Source organism: Durio zibethinus, chromosome 14 (assembly GCF_047325235.1).
Source record: "Durio zibethinus cultivar Kanyao isolate XHJ-2024 chromosome 14, ASM4732523v1, whole genome shotgun sequence".
NCBI lineage: Eukaryota > Viridiplantae > Streptophyta > Magnoliopsida > Malvales > Malvaceae > Durio > Durio zibethinus.
Window position 1 is genome coordinate 10,540,042 of NC_143175.1, and position 21,774 is coordinate 10,561,815.

Below are 21,774 nucleotides of genomic sequence, written 5' to 3' on the forward strand. Positions count from 1 at the left end.
AAAGCTGGAAACATGAATCCTAAGCTAAATGTTACAACTGAACAGGCCCAGAGTTAGGCTTTTCCTTAAGCCTAATGCCACTTGCTCCTAAATTTACAATTTTTTTTTGTCACAAATATTTCTTAACATGTAAATCTCCTGTTGGGCCCCAAGGATTTAACAGGCTGAATTTTTTAAATTTCAAGAAATGAGTCTGTTGATCGAATACAAAATTCTCGAAGGATATTGGGAAAAGGCAGAAAATACATAGATTGGAAAGGCTAACTATGGTCTCAATGCCCTGTATCTCTTCTGGCCGCTAAAGACCCAGGCAGAACATAAGTCAGATAATTCAAACGAAAATCAGCAAACTACAATGACAACCAACATTGAATATGTTCTTCTATCATCTATCATGCCCTATCCTCAGATTATCAAAATCTTTTACCCATCAATGTTCTCCGCCATTCTCTGGGTTCTCATCATATTCATCATCATTATCATCTTCATCCTCATCAATGTCCTCATCATCATATATATTGCCTCGAGCAAGTTTCCCGAGCTCCAATTCCCCATCATCTTCATTAAGGAACTCCAGCCCATATTTTGTGTCCCTATGCTTAACTAAAAGCCAACGCAACAGTCTGTCTTCCTTGTTCAGGTACTGCAGCTCCTTGTTGATATTGGGTGTGGCCATCATTGTCATCTGCATGAGTTGACCCTATATACATGATATAAACAGCAGTTAGTTCAATTGATTACTTCATAAATAAATTTCTAGGCCAAAAAGACCAATTTGTCTACACATTTCTAGCTCATGTTAGAAACTTGATATAAAACAAGTGAGCAGGAAACAACTAGTCACAAACACCATAAGCTAAAAAAACAAAGAATTTTTGGCTTAAGTATTGACAATCTATACATATTTTCAACTGGTTCTCCCGATACAACCAAAGTCAAGTTTCAATCAGTGAAACAAGAAAGTACGAAACAAATAAACATCATAATGGTAATAGGATAATTTTTTCCATATCTAGATGGAGTACAATGAGACAAATCCATCTTTACATGTAGAACAGCACACCACCATATCGAGATATCTACCAGTCATTAACATGTTCCATTTTTCATTGCAAATGTATCTATAGGAGTTAACTCCTTTTTTTATTTTTTTATTTTTGTAAATCTTATCGATGTTTGAACAATGCACAAACTACTTATGCTCATAGGCTGATTATAGACCACCAAAAGAAAAGACTTATGTTATTTTAGATAAATCAAAGCTGGATTACATTTCAAAGTTCAGTAGTTGTTACTCATTACAATCTAAACTTTGCAAAGGTAAATAACTACAAAAACAACTCCACATAAGCAGAACGGATAAACTTCAAAAGAAAGAGGCAAAATCAAACAATAAATACACAATCTTCATCCTCTAAGAGCTTAAGTCTTTATTTAAAAAAATAAATAAATAATAATGAGAGATAAGATCATGTAACCTGATAGTATCTTCCAGAGAGCTTCTTGATGCCATACCCCAATTGAATGGTCCCAAATGATTTGATCTCAGTGAGAACCCCATTTCTGCTATAGACATGTCTTCCTACTCGGGCTACTAAGTCCATCAGCCCCTCCTTCCTCACATGGGGCTTCAACAGAAGCATACAATCATACAAAGGCATTGTTTTCCCTCAATCACTTTAAAACTATAACCACCAACCCTATAAAACAAAAAACAAAAATCGAAGCTAAATAAAACAACATCAGGAAATGATAATTATAATTATAATATACTCAAACATTGATTTCAGACTCCTGAGCTGAACCAAATAAAATACCCATCAACAAGAAATTGACAAAAACACGTTTTGGAAGAACAAACCCCATAAAATTAATCTCAAAACTTAAAAAAAAAAAAAAGAGTAGAGGTTGAAAAATACCTGAAACCGAAGGCTGAAGCAACAAACCACCCAAATTGGAGTTGGAACTAAACCCTTAGTCAAGAAAAGAGAACAGACAAAAGGGTGTTTTTGGGGTTTTGTTATAGGGTTCAAGGAATCGGATTGAACTTCAAGAATTAAAGTGCAAAAAAAACAAGATTAAAGCCCAAATAACTAAGTGGGTTTGTGAAGCACCTTTTTCTGGGCTAACAAGGCAATGAATGGGGCTTGGGTCCCGTATTTCCGAGAAAAAAAAAAGTTGGATAAATATAATTATTTAATATTTGATATATTAGTAGTATAATTTTTTTAAAATTTTTTGATCTAAAATTCTTACTGTTATCGGATATAATAATTTTTTTAATACAATTTTGTTGAGTTGCATCCGGATAATTTATAATTTTTTTTATATTAAAATAGAAATGTGACAATCTTCTAATCTCTTTTTTTTTTCTCAATATAATTCTATAAATAAAATTATCCTAACAAATAAACAATAATAAACAAAAACAATTACTCCAACTCTTATAAAATTTTTTGCTCTGTCTCTAGAGTTCAGATTATATTTAACTAAGGTCGACAATTTAATCTATCTCTGATGAGTTTCGATTTGACCCGACCTTACTGGATCGTTTTTTTTTTTTAAATTCGGATTTCGATTCGGATCGGATAAGATTATGAAACAATCAAAGTTGGATCGAGTTCAAATTTTAGGCAAACTCGATTCGATCCGACCTGATATTATATAAAAAATTATTTTTTAATTAATTATTTAAAATTTTATTTATATATATTTATATAATAATATTTTTAAATATTTATATTTAAAATATAATATTTTATATTTAAAAAATAATATTTTATTAATTTCGATTCGAGTCAGGTCATGTGTAATTTATATAGTATTGGGCCAAAGTCGAGATCAGATTCGAATATAAAAAAATAAAAAAAAATTTAGATAAGATCGAATTCAGATTTGATAACACATAAACTCACTCCGAACTCGACCTGATGCCAACTTTATATCTAACCATCCTTTCTTTTCTTTTTCTTTTTTTTTATTCAATAACCCTGCTCATTTTCTCAGTAATTTGTTGCTCTTTTTTTTTCTTTTTCATTCGTATCTCTCTTTGCATACACGCACAAATTAAATCCCATGAAGCAGGTGAAGCTAGCTAGGGTCCCACCAAGACAGAGAAGAAAGCACTCTCGAGGCTTAATTTGATTATGTATAAAAAGCTGAAGAAGGCATCAATGGATTGGATCGATGATGGAGAGAATGTCAAGTGTTTCATCGCTCAGATTCTTCTCTTTCCATGTTTGTTGGAGTAGTAAATTAGTGATAGTTTCATGTTCTTCTCTAACATACCAAATACATACTATTGTATTTATCTAAAGAATTGATAGATTTTCTCGTTACCTTGAGACGGCTACCTAAACCTTTTCAGCTAATTTCTAGAAGAAAAAGATTTTTCATATAATTTTGAGATAATATTAAATGTTAAAATATAAAAAATCTTTAAATATTGAAAAAAATCTAACTAAACTCTTATATTATTATTATTACACCTAAATATGTCTCAACTCTTATTTTTCATTATCTAAATCATTTGAAGACATGTTGACTCAATGATGTGACAAAAAAATGTACATGTGAATACAATGATATACACATGACATAAAAAGTGTAAAAGCTTTCAAAAAGAATGTCTAACAAAAAATTTTAGCAATAAAATAAATAATATATAAAATTAATAAAAAAGAAATATCTATATTTATATGAAACTTAATAAAAATGATTAATTATTTAATTAGTGAAAAGAAAATATCTATATGTAAAATTATTATTTTTTAATAAAAAGAAAAAGATTACATGTAAAATTTATTAAAAAAAAAGGAAATTTTTATATTTATATGAAAATTGATAAAAAAAATAAATTATTTGATACTATAATAAAAAAAATAGTGAATAGGAAATATCTATATGTAAAATTAATAAAAAAGATATTTTCTATATTTATATTGAAATTACAAAAGTGATTTTAATTTTCTTTTTATTGATTAGCATATAAATATATACATTTTTTATTAAATTTACATATACACAATTTTCTTTTTATTAATAAATAATTATTATTTTATTATATATATTAAAAATACAAGTAGATAGAAAATATTTATTATTTGATACTATGATTGATAATTATTAAAAAAATCTAGATGTAAAATTAAAAAATTAAAATTACTTTTATGACCTCTCATTTATTTATGTTTTAAGATAATTATACATATTATTTGATTAAATGCACATATTATATATATATATATTATATATGATAATCACTTTTAATTTTGAGCTAATACTCTTGAACATTAAAATTATAAAAGTAATTTTTATTCTTATTAATTTAATATATTGTTATGAACTTCTAATAATTATTTATTGTTATAGTACTAATTAAAAAAAATTTTAATTAATAATATTTTTTGTTAGATCACCCTTTTTTAAATATTTCTTTTTTGTATTCTCTTGATGCCATATGTGTATCATTATGTCCACATGTATATTTTTCACTGCATTATTGAGTTCAATGTCTTAAAATAGCTTATATAATGAAAAATAAAAATTGAAGGGCTTAGTTAGATGAAATAATAGTAGCAAGACTTAGTTAAAATTTTTTAAATATTTTGAGGGCTTTTTTCATATTTTAACTATATATAAATTGGTACCCAAACAAAAAAAAAAATTTACCAATTGGTGCATGAACTTTCAAAACATATAATATTTGATCCTTGAACTAACACTGTTAACTAATATATCCACGTGGTATTTGATCAATAAAATCATACCACGTGTATGACACATATATAAAAAAAATTTAACTATTTTTTTAAATTTTCACGTGGATGCTATGTAACATAATTCGATCGAAAAGCAATGGTAAAAGGGTAAAAGGAAGGATCAGGGTCAGCGTCCACCCCTCCCTTCCCCTCCTTTTATCTTCCCATTGTTTATCGATTGCCATGTGACATCCATGTGCGTGGAAATTGAAAAAAATATTTAATATTTTTACACATGGCATAATTTTATTGCTCAAATGTCACGTGAATAAATTGGTTAACAGTATTAGTTCATAGACCAAACTATTTCATAGTTTAAAAATTCAAGTATCAATTTGTATAATTTTTTTGTTTAGGTATAAATTTATACATTTGCTGAAAGTTTGAGTGCTAAAACTATAATTAACCCAAATACATACAGTCCAAAGTCAAATTAAAATATGGGGGACACTTTCAAAAGAAAAGTAAATGATATACAATTATATATGCTACAATACTAAGAGATTGTTAAAAGAAAAAGGATAAATAAAAGAAAGAAGTGATCTAAATGATAAAAAAATTTAATTTTTTTTTAGTAAAATTTTGAATTTAAATATTATAAATAAAAAAATAAACATTTGAAGAGTTTATTTTTTTAATAAAAATTTGATCCGATTTGATTTTAAAATAATTAAAATTGAAAATAGTTATCGAATATGAAAATATTTAAACAAAAAATATTTGGTCAAAAAAAAAACGCATGTTTTCCTTTTACCAGTCTATTCTGACCAGCGAGATGAGCTTCTTTTTGTCATCAAATAAAATTTCTTTTAAAATAAGACAAACATAAAGTTCGAATCTCTCTTTTGTTATTAATAAAAAAAAATTCTATAACGTTTGTTTTCTATTTATTGGATTGTAAGATAACAAGAGATAACCCCTAAAAGTTCATACTCTTGTTTATTTGATTATATTTTTATATTTTTTTCAATAAAAAAATTTTGGTCAAGAATGTAATGAAATAAATCGGACGCTGTATGATAAGATATTATATTATATTAGCAATTTAACAATAGGCTAATCTAACTTGTGCCATGTAAATTTAAGTGACAATTTAATGACACAAAGATGTCCTTGACTCTACTTAAAATATGCCCAAATTTGGTCGCATAAAATTTTTTTTATTACACTAATGTATGGCTTTCATTATGTTGAGATTAAATATTTTTTATTTTAAAATATAAATTATTTAATTTTTTATTTTAATAAAAATTATATTTATTGTCGTAACGTCTAGATCCGGGGATCTATCGCTAGACATTGACTTTAGGGAGTCGCCACCAATCTTTTTTATCTAGGTGCGATTGGCCACCTAAGGAATCTGTCCTTTCAGGGAACACCTAAGTTTAAGGGTCCCTAAAAGAATAGGTTCAGGTCTGCTAACCAGAACAAGGTTCGGGAGTTCGGTTACGTGTGAGGAAGGTTATAGCACCCTCACAGCGCCCATCAAAAAATGGTACCAGCTTAAATTTGTGTTATCCAAAAGCTTTAAAATTTTACCAAGTAATTAATTATTGGAAATTATTCTCAATTGACTCTAATACTTTTAGCAGAAAATTGAGAAAATTCCCTCACCTCAAGAGTATGCAAGAAAAACTACTGTTTCACTTACAGAGGCTCCGTCGTCGGATTATTTAAAGAAAAAAACAAAATCAAAATTAAGATAGAAAGGAAGGAAAGAATGATTTTTTTTGTAGGGAAAATTGATACTTTCAACTTTTCCCTAAAAATATTTTTTGGAAATTTCGATTTTCAAGGAAAATTGATACTTTCAACTTTTCCTCAAAAACCTTTTTTTTGAAAATTTATTTCTAAGGAAAATTGATACTTTCAACTTTTCCCCAAAAATATTTTTTTTTTGAAATTTTGATTTTTAAGGAAAATTGATACTTTCAACTTTTCCCCAAAAATATATTTTTTTTGGAAATTTATTTTTCTTTTAAAGAAAATTGATACTTTCAACTTTTCCCTAAAAATATTTTTTTTCGAAATTTATTTCTGAGGAAAATTGATAGTTTCAACTTTTCCCCAAAAATATTTTTTTTTTGAAATTTATTTCTGAGGAAAATTGATACTTTCAACTTTTCCCCAAAAATATTTTTTGAAAATTTATTTCTAAGGAAAATTGATACTTTCAACTTTTCCCTAAAAATATATTTTTTTTTTGGAATTTTTTTATTTTTATTTAAAGAAAATAAAATAATAAAAAATAAATAAAAAGAATATTACATAAACCTAATCTAATAAGTAAAAAAATAAAATAAACAAATAAACAAAGAGAAAAAAAAAATTCAAAGAAAAAAAAAAAAAAAAAACTGGAGCGGCTCGGATCGCGGCTCGGCTCGGCTCGGCTCGAGGCAGGAAAACGGCTCGGGGGGAGCGGCTTGGCTCGGCTCGGCTCGGCTCGGAGGGGGCTGGCACGCGCGGGTCAGAAAGCGAGTCGACGCCCGGGTCGGGTCGGGTTGCGGCAAAACGCGCGGATCCTCTGGGTTACTTAAGGCCAAAACGACGTCGTTTTGGGAGGGTATAAAAGGCACCTTCCTCCGTTTTTCGGCAGAACGCTCCTCCCCCTCTCTCTCTCTTCTTCCTTTTTCTCTCCCTTCTCTCTAGAAACCGAAGAACACCGGTGCCGGATTCTGGAAATTTTCGCCGGAATCTGGAAATTTCACCGGAAGTTGGCCGGAAAGTCACCGGTTTCTGGGATTCTTCGCCGAAAACTGGGCAGGTCGCCGGAAACTTCAATGTTGGCCGGAATTTTCGCCGAAAAATTCAAACTTCGTCGGAATTTTCGTCGAAATCTGGAAATTTCCCAGAAATTTCCAGAAAAAATTTTCGCCAAAAATTTCTAAAAAATTTTTCTCACTCCCAGAACACTCCTAAACTTTTTCTAACTTCCTATACGCCTCCTTTTCTCTCAAATCAGTAGCTTTACTTACTGTTTTCTGTGTGTCTTGCATTCTGTTCCAGAGTCCCTTTTATAGGGATTGATCAGGAGTTCTTGATCAATCTCAATTCCTCATTGGACGGGAATTCAATCTTTGAATCCCACTGGACTCTTCTGATTGAATTCCCATTTCCAATGGGATTCTTCAGCCTTCAATCTCAGCCTTCCAAAATCAAAATCAAATAAAATAAAAAACTAGATAATTAGAGAAGATAAATCAGCAGATATTATAAGATAAATAATAATAAAAAAATATATCAGATATATAATTAGATAAGTAAAAATACAAAAATGAATAAAATAAAAAAGATAAAAAATATATATATATACATAAATAATAAAATACATATAAATACTAACAAAAAAATAAATAAATAAATATACATATATTAATACATAATAATAATAAATAATACAATACATAAAATACAAAAGAAGAAGAAAAGAAGAAAAAAAAATACAAGATAAAATTGAATTGGGCTTACCCATTTGGGCCAGGCCCAATTGATCTGGGCCGGACCCAATTGGGTGTCTACAGCTGCCCCTCTTTGCACATTTTCTGTGAAACAGAAATTGCGCAAAGACGTAGACACCCAATCAAGACTCAACTCAACATTTTTTAGTTTTTTTGTTTTTTTTATTTTTTTTTTGTTTTTTTGTTTTTTTGGTTTTTTTGTTTTTTTTGTTTTTGTTTTTTTTTTTTTACCAAAGCTCCTCTAAACAGAGGCACCACAACTTTTGAAAAGTAAATTGCTCCTCTAAACAGAGGCAACGAACTTGAAAAAGTAAATTGCTCCTCTAAACAGAGGTACCACGACTTTGGAAAAGTAAATTGCTCCTCTAAACAGAGGCACCACGACTTTGGAAAGTAAATTGCTCCTCTAAACAGAGGCAACGAACTTTGAAAAAGTAAATTGCTCCTCTAAACAGAGGCACCACGACTTTGGAAAGTAAATTGCTCCTCTAAACAGAGGTACCACGACTCTGGAAAAGTAAATTGCTCCTCTAAACAGAGGCAACGAACTTTGAAAAGTAAATTGCTCCTCTAAACAGAGGCACCACGACTTTGGAAAGTAAATTGCTCCTCTCAACAGAGGCACCACGACTTTGGGAAAAGTAAATTGCTCCTCTAAACAGAGGCAACAAACTTTGAAAAGTAAATTGCTCCTCTAAACAGAGGCACCACGACTTTGGAAAGTAAATTGCTCCTCTCAACAGAGGCACCACGACTTTGGAAAAAGTAAATTGCTCCTCTAAACAGAGGCAACAAACTTTGAAAAGTAAATTGCTCCTCTCAACAGAGGTACCACGACTTTGGAAAGTAAATACTCCTAGACAATCATGTCCGAAGGAGTTGAAAGTTGTGTTTGAAGGGATTTCAGGAGATTATGCCCAAAGGTCTTATAAATCAACCCTGATACCAAGAGACATCCTATTTCAAGGATTAGGAACTTACCTGACAAGTTTCTTCTCAAACTTGCAAAGTCTTTTCATATCTGTCTTTTCCATGTGGGATGTTGGAACACCCCTGCTTCTTGAATTTGTACACTATACTTTTCTGAAAGTAGTGTATGCTATGTAAATGCATATGAATTTCAATGCATGCTATGCAAATGTTGGCCAATTAATTCCTGTTTAATGTATGGTACTCAAGTTTCTCAAGCTCTTTTTCTTTCTTGGGTGTCAAGCCCTTTGATTCCTCAAGGATCCAATTGCACTGCTCTTCTAAGATCGAACCAGTGTAGCTCTCAATTGTCCTTTCCACTCACATTCTTTCCTTGTTCAGTTTCTCAATACTCTGGAATAAGCTTCATCAATCGATCATCCCTTGACCATCATTCAATGAATTTCTCAGCACTAGCAAATTTCAAAACAAATTTCATCCACCATCACTGGGTCCTTGTCTCAGCATCAACCATTCCAAAACAAACTCTGTCCACTGATTGTTCCCACCATTCAATCATAACTTACAAGTTATATCGACCAATTCATCCTTATACCCATCACTCGGTTATACCACTTTTCAAAATTTGCCCCATCATATTCTTGATTTGGTCACATCATATATCCTTCCCAATCATCTCTTTTAGGTTTCTACCACCATCATCTTAGATTTCTTTTCAAATGAATGTAAGATTCTTTTAAACACATATTCATTCATTCATTATCATTTCAATTCTTGACAAATATAATGCAATCAAGCATTTTCTCAATTCATTCTAGGGGTGAAACAATGAGAGAACACAAGGTGAATTATGGTAAAGATAATCAATGAAGATCTGTTTTGGTACAAAGTAAATGGGAAAGGAAATTAATTAGATACGTGTCATTGGGGTGGATGGTATGTCCAAATGATGAATATTCAAACAATTCTTAACATTAATCTAGGATTTTTTTCAAAAACTCATTCCATTTACTGTTGAAGTCATCTTGAGCTTGACGAACTCTGCCCCAGTCTTTGAGGGATCTTCAGATGTCTTTGATCTTTCATTCATGTGAGCCATTTGACTTAATTTTTTCTACTAAAATCACCCTTTCAGGTTTTCAATTTGAATCTCTTTTTTTCATTTTCTCATTTTTTCCTTCTTTTTTTTCATTTTTTCATTTTTTTTTCTTTTTTTTTTTCATCATCTTTTTTTCATCCATTGTTGATATCTTTCATACGTCCAACTTTAGAGCATGATTTCATTGCTTCCTCGTGAGCATACCTTCATTCAACATATGATCATTCAAGTTGAGTATTCACACTTGATCTAAATGGACTTTTCAAGGTTGTAACGTAGGCCAAGGTGAAGGGTCATAAAAATAATGGATAGAATAGGCTCAAAATATGTATTAAAAAGGTTCAAAACCAAAGGATCATTTGATACAACTTGGCATTTTGCCCCCACATCGTTTCACTACTTTTCTCTTTCCTCACACAAAGGATTCTCATTACTTTGCCCCAAGTCATGTGTGGCATTTTTTTTTGCTTTTCTTTCTCTTTTCATTTTTGAGACCTTTTGTGGTGTTTTTTTTCTTTTTTTTTTTTTTTTTTTTCAAAATTTACCCTCCAGTGTAGAGGGTGATCCTTGGTTAGGGTTCTTCCAAAAAAAAAAAAATGATAAGCTCAAAGGGGTAACAATAAATGGTTTTTCAAATGGTAAAAGAAAGATGGCCATTTTTCATCTCAATTGTGAATACCTTTCTTGAACATCATCTATTGAACAAAACTCATGAACTTGTATAAAAGATTGCACACCTTCAAGATATATCTCTTTCATCTCTGGTAATGGCTTACCCTCTTTATTTTCGCTCAAATCATCTCCTCAGTGAACGAGTTCTCAAAATTAAATTCCAAAATTATTGTTACCATTGTCTAAATATTCATCATCTGAAATTTGAAAATGAGAATGTAAAGTCATGAAAGGTCGAGTGAAAGAGAAAATGTAATGAAATGCATTGAGTTGCCTTTATTAAAATGATAACAAGTGAAGTCATATTGCAAAAAAATCTAACATTGTTTGAAAAGAAATCCCAAAATGACAGAAGAAACCTTCAACCAGCCTTATCTCCATTGACATCTTGCCCCTCAATTCATTATGAATCTCCAGATCCTTTCTGTTCTTGACTTTCGTTCAGAGCACTAACATTAGATGCCGTTGCTTTTCCCTGATCAAAACTTACCATTCCATCATTGATCAACCGTTGCACCTTATACTTTAAAGCAGTGCAATTTTCAGTAGAATGGCCAGTAATTCCATAATGATAGTCACAACGGGCTGTAGGATCATACCACTTTGGATAGGGTGGTTTAAGTGGTTCCACATGGCTGGGGGCAATCAAATGGCTATTATAAAGCTCTCGATATAACTCTGTATAAGTCATAGGGATTGGATCAAATACAGGTTTTTCTCGAGTAGTCCGTTGTTCTCGCGAGCCACTGGCTGGGTTAGTAGGGCGGATTTGGGTTCTTACAGGAGCTTGAATGTTAAGGCGATAAGTGGATGAATAAGATGGTTGGGGAGCTAGCTGGTATGGGTAGGATGAGGCATTATTCACAGCGGGATAGTATGGAGAGTAGCCTTGGGATGGATAGGGTTGATAACCCCTGAATTGTTGTCTATCGAAGCTCACAGCTTGAGCTTCAGCTTCTTTCTTTTCTGATGCCTTCTTGGTTTCTCCTCCTTTCAACTTGCCATTTTTTATGGCACTCTCAATAATTTCTCCAGAGATCACCATGTCAGCAAAATTCTTTGTTGCATTCCCTATCATCTTCTCATAATATGGAGGTTTCAAAGTGCTGACAAACAGCACTGTGGTCTCTTTTTTTGTCAGAGGAGGTTGTACCTGTGAAGCTATATCTCTTCATCTCTGGGCGTACTCTTTAAAAGACTCGTTTGACTTTTTCTCCAGATTCTGTAAAGATAAACGATCAGGAGCCAAATCGATAATGTGTCGATATTGACTGATGAAGTCATGTGCCATATCACTCCAAGAGCGAATACGAGTCCTATCCAACTGAACATACCATCTAGCGGCAGAGCCAGTAAGACTGTCCTGGAAAATATGCATCAAGAGTTTTTCATCATGAGCATGAGCTGCCATCTTCCTGCAATACATGGTGATGTGGGTTTTGGGGCACTTGGTACCATCATATTTTTCAAATTTTGGTACTTTGAACTTATAGGGAATAACCACATCAGGGACTAGGCAGAGCCCAGCAGCATCTACTGACCCATAAAAGCTAAATCCTTCCACAGCCCTTAGCCTCTGCTCTAGCATACTAATCTTGAAACTTTTCTCAGCTTTTACTCTCATCTTTTCCTTCTCTTTTTCTTTTAAATCATCTAGATCAGGAATTAGTTCTGCTACCTTTTCGGTGAAGACAGGATTTATATAACTGTTATATTGCCCTGGGTTGAAGGATGATGGCATTCCAGGATATGCAAAGTGTTGTGGTGGGACCTCTTGAGCAGACTGGGCTTGAGGTGGGCCAAAACCTGAAGGGTATAAAGGGTCAGCCACTTCTTGTAAATGGGGAACTTGTTGGCTTGTATTTCCTTCGACTCCTTTCCCCTTATTCATGTTATTTAGAGCTTCCAGAATCTTGCTTAGTTCATTTTTAATCTTCTCCTGAGCTTTTTCTAACTTTTCAAATCTATGAGAATTTTCCTCCTCCATTTGTCTTGCTCTGGATCTTGTGTTGTATGGATGAGCAGGGTTTTTGCTAGATGGAGCTATTCTGGGACCTTGAGTACTATACTTATGATTAGAAATGTCATGCTGTGTCTTATGTATGATGCTTTGATACACAAATAAAATGTACATTTTTCTGAATGAAATCTAGTATGAAATGAATGCAAATGATTGTGTTAAAACATGGTCATGAAAGTAATGCGGATGCATACAATCAGACAAACAACATAGTTAGTTTCATGAATGAAATGAAAGTGATGCTGATGCATAACATTACAAAAAATAATACATAAAGTTAAGCAATCAAAATGATTAGATAAACACCTTTTTTGTGTCCTAATTTCAGGGTATATCTATCATTGGGTAGAAAGGGCTCTATCCTAGGGTTAGGCACTCTTAAGGTTCACTACATGTGATTTTAAAGTCAGAGTCTAAAGGTTTTCAAATTGTTCCTTACATCCTTGTCCATCACAGACTAGTAAGGCACCCTAATCCTCACCCATTACAGGCTACAAGCGGAAAAGGTTCAATTTGAGTGGGAGTATTTCGCTAGCCACTGCGGAGGCATTAGACCTCACGAAAGCAATAGGTACTTTACTCCCTCCTAGAGGGACGGAGCTCGGGTATAGAGCTCATGTTATGCACATGCACATGAATGACATAATTAACAAAGTAAATAAACATGACTAAAAAATTACACATATATACAACAAGGTTCAATTTTATTAGGCTTTTGGATAACACAAATTATTTGCTGGCCTGACTCTCAAGGTCCCCAGCGAAGTCGCCAAGCTGTCGTAACGTCTAGATCCGGGGATCTATCGCTAGACATTGACTTTAGGGAGTCGCCACCAATCTTTTTTATCTAGGTGCGATTGGCCACCTAAGGAATCTGTCCTTTCAGGGAACACCTAAGTTTAAGGGTCCCTAAAAGAATAGGTTCAGGTCTGCTAACCAGAACAAGGTTCGGGAGTTCGGTTACGTGTGAGGAAGGTTATAGCACCCTCACAACGCCCATCAAAAGATGGTACCAGCTTAAATTTGTGTTATCCAAAAGCCTTAAAATTTTACCAAGTAATTAATTATTGTAAATTATTCTCAATTGACTCTAATACTTTTAGCAGAAAATTGAGAAAATTCCCTCACCTCAAGAGTATGCAAGAAAAACTACTGTTTCACTTACAGAGGCTCCGTCGTCGGATTATTTAAAGAAAAAAACAAAATCAAAATTAAGATAGAAAGGAAGGAAAGAATGATTTTTTTTTGTAGGAAAAATTGATACTTTCAACTTTTCCCTAAAAATATTTTTTGGAAATTTCGATTTTCAAGGAAAATTGATACTTTCAACTTTTCCTCAAAAACCTTTTTTTTGAAAATTTATTTCTAAGGAAAATTGATACTTTCAACTTTTCCCCAAAAATATTTTTTTTTTGAAATTTTGATTTTTAAGGAAAATTGATACTTTCAACTTTTCCCCAAAAATATATTTTTTTTGGAAATTTATTTTTCTTTTAAGGAAAATTGATACTTTCAACTTTTCCCTAAAAATATTTTTTTTCGAAATTTATTTCTGAGGAAAATTGATAGTTTCAACTTTTCCCCAAAAATATTTTTTTTTTGAAATTTATTTCTGAGGAAAATTGATACTTTCAACTTTTCCCCAAAAATATTTTTTGAAAATTTATTTCTAAAGAAAATTGATACTTTCAACTTTTCCCTAAAAATATATTTTTTTTTGGAATTTTTTTATTTTTATTTAAAGAAAATAAAATAATAAAAAATAAATAAAAAGAATATTACATAAACCTAATCTAATAAGTAAAAAAATAAAATAAACAAATAAACAAAGAGAAAAAAAAATTCAAAGAAAAAAAAAAAAAAAAAAAAAACCTGGAGCGGCTCGGATCGCGGCTCGGCTCGGCTCGGCTCGAGGCAGGAAAACGGCTCGGGGGGAGCGGCTTGGCGGCTTGGCTCGGCTCGGCTCGGCTCGGAGGGGGCTGGCACGCGCGGGTCAGAAAGCGGGTCGACGCCCGGGTCGGGTCGAGTTGCGGCAAAACGCGCGGATCCTCTGGGTTACTTAAGGCCAAAACGACGTCGTTTTGGGAGGGTATAAAAGGCACCTTCCTCCATTTTTCGGCAGAACGCTCCTCCCCCTCTCTCTCTCTTCTTCCTTTTTCTCTCCCTTCTCTCTAGAAACCGAAGAACACCGGTGCCGGATTCTGGAAATTTTCGCCGGAATCTGGAAATTTCACCGGAAGTTGGCCGAAAAGTCACCGGTTTCTGGGATTCTTCGCCGAAAACTGGGCAGGTCGCCGGAAACTTCAATGTTGGCCGGAATTTTCACCGAAAAATTCAAACTTCGCCGGAATTTTCGTCGGAATCTGGAAATTTCCCAGAAATTTCCAGAAAAAATTTTCGCCAAAAATTTCTAAAAAATTTTTCTCACTCCCAGAACACTCCTAAACTTTTTCTAACTTCCTATACGCCTCCTTTTCTCTCAAATCAGTAGCTTTACTTACTGTTTTCTGTGTGTCTTGCATTCTGTTCCAGAGTCCCTTTTATAGGGATTGATCAGGAGTTCCTGATCAATCCCAATTCCTCCTTGGACGGGAATTCAATCTTTGAATCCCACTGGACTCTTCTGATTGAATTCCCATTTCCAATGGGATTCTTCAGCCTTCAATCTCAGCCTTCCAAAATCAAAATCAAATAAAATAAAAAACTAGATAATTAGAGAAGATAAATCAGCAGATATTATAAGATAAATAATAATAAAAAAATATATCAGATATATAATTAGATAAGTAAAAATACAAAAATGAATAAAATAAAAAAGATAAAAAATATATATATATATATACATAAATAATAAAATACACATAAATACTAACAAAAAAATAAATAAATAAATATACATATATTAATACATAATAATAATAAATAATACAATACATAAAATACAAAAGAAGAAGAAAAGAAAAAAAAAATACAAGATAAAATTGAATTGGGCTTACCCATTTGGGCCAGGCCCAATTGATCTGGGCCGGACCCAATTGGGTGTCTACATTTATCTAGCTCACATGATCATTTGGTTTTGATTATTTTGAATAAAATGTAATGTGTCAAATTATATAAAGTAATGACAAAGATATTTCAATAATTTAATATATGATTAATTTTATATTATGTTAAAATTCAATACGTAATTTAATAGGGGTATTATAATAATTTTAAAACAAAAGGCACATGTCATCTTCTTATGAAACACTTATAATGCATCTATGTAATTACGTATGGAGGGCATTATAACAATTTTAACCAATTATAGTAAAAATGATATTTTTATAATTATGATATAAGGATATTATAATAATTTTGATTAATAAGGGTAGGACGAGTATTTTTCATAATTATGATAGAAGGACATTATAATAATTTTAACTAATTATGGTAGAAGGGTAATTATGTAATTATGATAAAAAGTACATTATAATAATTTTGACTAATTATGAGAAAAGTGATATTTCTGTAATTATAATAGAAAAGTATTGTAGTAAATTTGAATGCGTGTTAACATCATATCAAATAAATAGAGGAGCATTAATGGGAATTATTTTAACATATGTTACTTAACATTTAATATGTAATTTAATAGGGGTATTATAGTAAATTTCAAACAAAATTTCCTATGTCAAGTTTTTATGAAGCAATTACAAGGGTATTTTAATAATTTAATATGTAATTAATTTTATATTATATTAAATTTTCATATATAATTTAATAAGGGTATTATAATCATTTTGAAATAAAATACCACATGTCAATTTCTTATAAAACACTAATAAAAGCATTTTTATAACTATAATATAAAAGATATTATAGTAATTTTTGTCAATTATGATAAAGGTGTTTTAATAATTATAGTAGAAGGAGTATTATAGTAATTATGACAAATTACAATAGAAAGCATATTTTTGTATTTTTGTAATTATTATAAGAGGGTATTATAATAATTTTACTAATTATAAGAAAAAAATATTTTCGTAATTATGGTAAAAAAACATTGTAATAAATTTGAACATGTGTCGATGTCACATCAAATAAATAAAGGGCTATTATAGTATTTCGAGGAAATTGTTTTAATTGATTTTGAAGCAAAAAGCATATGTCAACTTCTTATTAAGCACTCGTAAAGACATTTTTACAATTATGATATGAGAGTATTATAATAATATTAATCAATTATGGTAGGATTTTTTTGTAATTATAGTAAGATGATTATTATAATAATTTTGATAAATTATGAGAGAATGGGTATTTTTATAATTATGGCAAGAAAGTATTAAAGTAATTTTGCTTAATTATAAGATGAGGAGTATTTTCATAATTATGATATGAAGTTATTATAGTAAATAATTATAAAAAATATTAATTTAATTATGGTAAAATGATATAATAGTAAATTTAAACACATCCAATTCTTATCAAATATAAGGAAAGGTATTATATTAATTTATTTGGGGACAGTTTTATAAATAATTATAATATAAAAAATATTTTTGTAATTATAATATGAAGGCATAATAATAAATTTAAACACATGTCAAATTCTTATCAATTATGAAAAAGGGTATTATAATAATTTAATTAGGTTTTTTTTTTCTTCTTATAGTATAGATTTGTGTTTTACAATCATCCACAAAGATAAAAAGCATGAAGTTTTTGAATTTTGTTCAAAGTTGTAATTAAGGCCTCCAATTTTTATGATAGTTATATATAGCTCTTACTTTATAGTTAATTGGTTTTTGACTCGTGCAATGCATAAGGTTTTTAATTTTTATAAAATTATTTTAATTAATTAAGTTTTCAAAAATATTATTTTTCTTTTAAATTCTAAATTTATATATTTTAATTATTTTAATTTGAACTAAAAGTATAAAAAAATCTTCATAAATAATTGTACTTAAAATTGGAGAGCATACTTTATTTTTATTTTTTTCAACAACCTATAGATTGTGTTTCCTAACTTAATTTTAAAAGAAAATATTTGGATTTTAAAATTAGTGCAAAATGTATGATAAAGTAGATGTAAATATAAACATTATTTTACAAAAACTTTTTAAATTTAAAGATTTGTTGGATGTTTATTTAGTAGTGGGTTTGAAATATTTATACATATTTATGAATTTGAAATTCACGTTTTTATATCCTTTAAATTAAATCAATAATCATATTAAATTTTATTAATTTATGTATGTTACATATATTTTATTCTTGTAATTTATATAGCAAATAAAATTCAAATTCATTTTCTTAAATTTACCTTTCTAAGCGTAACAATAGTGTTTTTTGATTGGACAATCACTTATTCTAAAATAAGTTATTTTAATTTTTATGAATTTATCAAACAAAACATATTAAAATTTTATAGTCCAAGATATATATGTTAAAATTAATTTTAAATTTTATTTTTATATATTAAAAACCTAATAATTTGATTGCAATCAGCATATTTATATATGTCAACTAACCATTAAATAATTAATTTTAAAATTTTTATTAGAAAGCTCATTTATTAATTACTTTTTCCTACTTCTATGTACATGCATTTTAATAAATATTTTTAGATTATATTTTTCTAGTATTTATGGTTACCAAAATTAAACCTTGATCACTAAAACTAAAAGTTTAACATTCCATCAATAATTTACGTGGTTATTGGTTATTTTTAGATTATATTTGATGCTAAATGATAAATATAAAATATGTATAATATAAAAATTAAATCAATATTAAGTGGTATTAATTTAACTGTGGGTGAAATTTATCTAAATAAAGTAATTAAATTAATAAATTACTTTTATAAAAATTTATTAATTGTTTAAATGATTATATAGTTTTTAAATATTATAAGCTTTTATTTAAATATCAAATAATTGATAGGTAATAAGTTTTAAAAATATGGTTTTTATATGATTAACCAATAGGAAGTAATTTAAATTCTTTTCTAACATGGTAGAAAATCCGCCAGTTAATATAGTATTATAATATTAAACAAACAATTATATAAAATTAAAATTTAATTTTTCAGCAATAATTTAAATTTAAATTTATTTTATTATTTTATTTAAAGATATAAAAGACAAAGTTTTCGACAAAAAAGAAAAACATTCAATACGAATGGATTGTATTATTGACATGTGGATAATCTTAAGAAATCTCTTATTTCCTCTAATAAATGTATTTTTATTTTATTTTATGTATTTTTAATTTAAAAAATAATATAAAAAACTAAATTGACTACATTTATTTTTTTATTATTTATGTTAAATCATTCTTATTAAATTTATATTGTTAAATATCTAACTTAGAACCAATTGACAACAAGTAAAATGGCTCAATCTGAATATAAGACTATAAGATATTGAAAATTTATTAAATGTGAGATAACCCACTTTAACAAGCCTTCATTAAATGTAGACGAAGATAAAAAAAATCTTTTACGTGATAAATTAGAAAATGACAATAGAAAGAAATCATAGCTCTGATCCATGTTAAACATCTAACTTAAAATTAATTTACAGTAAGTAGAGGGGCTCAACCTGAATCTAAGACTATAAGAAATTGAATATTTATTAAATGTGAGATTACACCACTTTAACAAACCCTTATCATATGTAGACAAAGATGAAAGAAGTCTATCATGTAACAAATCTGAAAAGGCTACGAAAAAAAATCTTGATTTTGATACCATATTAAGCATCCAACTTACTACTAGTGGAGAGGTTCAACCTGAATATAAGACTACAAGATATTAGATATTTATTAGACGTAAGATAACCCACTTTAATATGATATCAGAGTTAAGATTTCTTTTCGTTGCCTTTTTTAGGCCTGTCACATGATAGATTTTTTTTATCTTTCACTTATACGTGATAGGAGTATGTTAAAGTGGTGTAATATCATATTTAATAAATATTCAATTTTCTATAGTCTTATATTCGGTTGACTATCTCTAATTACTATCAATTGATTTTAAGTTTGATGTTTAACATAGTATCAAAGCTGAGACTTTTTTTATGTTGCCCTTTTCAAATCTGTCACATTATAGATTTTTTTTTATCTCCGTTTACACGTGATGGGGGCTGTTAAAATGATTTAGTTAATATCTAATAAATATCAAATATCTTATAGTCTTATATTTAAGTTGGTCCCTACATTTACAGCTTATTAGTAGTAAGTTGGATGCTTAACACTTATGAAGGGTATTAAAACTTTAATTGCCAATATTAATAAATAAAATAATTTTGTCTCTTTCTTCAATTATAAATATGTAGCTCATGAATTATATTTATTAAAAAAATATACTTTTCAATTTTGGTATAAAATATGATCTATTGGCTCCACCTTTAAAGCTACACACACATACATATATATATATATATTTAATATATTTATTTTAAAAAAATTAATAGATAATGAAATCAATTTAAATTAATTTTAATATGTCAATCAAATTAATTTTACTATCATTATTACACTAATTTCAAAATTTCTTTTTCATTTTTTCTAAGCACATTGAATAAACATTATACTTAATTATTCTAATTGTAAAGCATAAATTACTTTCAATTTAAAATACTATTACTCTTAATTTGGTTCGTAATTTATTTTAGTCAATTAATCATTTAAAAATAAATATTAATAAAAATGATTAAATTTGTTTTATAATAATAAAAATAAGATATTTTAAATTAAATATATTTTACCATTAAATTTTAAATTTTAAATTAAAAATGCATAATTAATTCTGAACACTTGTTAATTTTTTAAATTATTCAAATATTAAAAATGTAAAGTATCCATATCAAATTATTTCTTTTTTATTAGAGTTTTTGACTTTTATATATTGATATAAGATTAAGTATATAGTTTTTTTACTTTATTGTTTAAAAAAATTATAACTACAAGTGATAGTTATAATCTAGTACTATATTCAAATATAAAAAATTATCAAAATAATCAAACAAATAAATCAACCAATAAACTAGAACGTAATTAGGTAAATTCATCATAGAATTAAACTAAATCCATATATGTTAAAACTTGAATCTAAGACCTTTTGGTTCTAAAATCTCTTATACTCTTATACTATCACTACATTAGAGCTCTCAAAATTAACTTAAACCTAAAAACTTTGTCCAACTTACCCAAACTCAAGTCTAACTAGAAAATATCGCAATACAAATTTAATCGAACCAAAACTAAAGTATCCAAAATTTAATTTAAAATATTTGAAAATTTTAAAACCCAATATTTTAGATCTAAAATGACCATAATCTAAAATAACTCGAATTTTCTTTAATCTAAATTGATGTGATCAAAACTTGACCCAATTTGCTTTATAGACACCTCATACCAAAATACAAACATTGCAACTATGTCTTCTCAAACAATAAAAAGGTCTAGTTGTTCAAGAATGAAATGAAATTACATCCCATTACATGACTAAGCCATAATAAAGAATAAAAATGAAATTCTCTCCTATTTTTTTAATTGTATGATATTAAAAATCATGAAACTTTAATTTTATAATTTAATAGTAAATATATTTAAATTAAAGTTTTTTTTTTATTTCTATAAAAATTAATAACACCTAAATGATTTAGAACGAAGAAAGTAAAAAAATACTAATAAATTAAACATCTACCACTAATAAGCTGATAATTAAAAAATTTTTAAAAAATAGTAGTATAATCCAATTTAGAAAACTCTCTATGGTTTGTGAATCCAAAATTTATATCATCTCAAAACCTTAACAAGCCATTAATGAAAAAATTTTCAGGCTCTGCT

The 21,774-nt window shown here is 29.0% G+C and overlaps 1 protein-coding gene across 1 annotated transcript; it reads right to left on the reverse strand.

The window, feature by feature from the left end:
- Window positions 1–155: 155 nt before the first annotated feature.
- LOC111295194 (Translation elongation factor EF1B/ribosomal protein S6 family protein) lies at window positions 156–2,065 on the reverse strand. The gene is made up of 3 exons (XM_022888586.2): window positions 1,920–2,065; window positions 1,479–1,700; window positions 156–700 (listed from the first exon to the last, which is right to left on the reverse strand). The coding sequence occupies exons 2-3, from the start codon at window positions 1,659–1,661 to the stop codon at window positions 431–433; spliced, it is 453 nt and encodes a 150-aa protein (XP_022744321.1). The 5' UTR covers window positions 1,662–1,700; window positions 1,920–2,065; the 3' UTR covers window positions 156–430.
- Window positions 2,066–21,774: the final 19,709 nt, after the last annotated feature.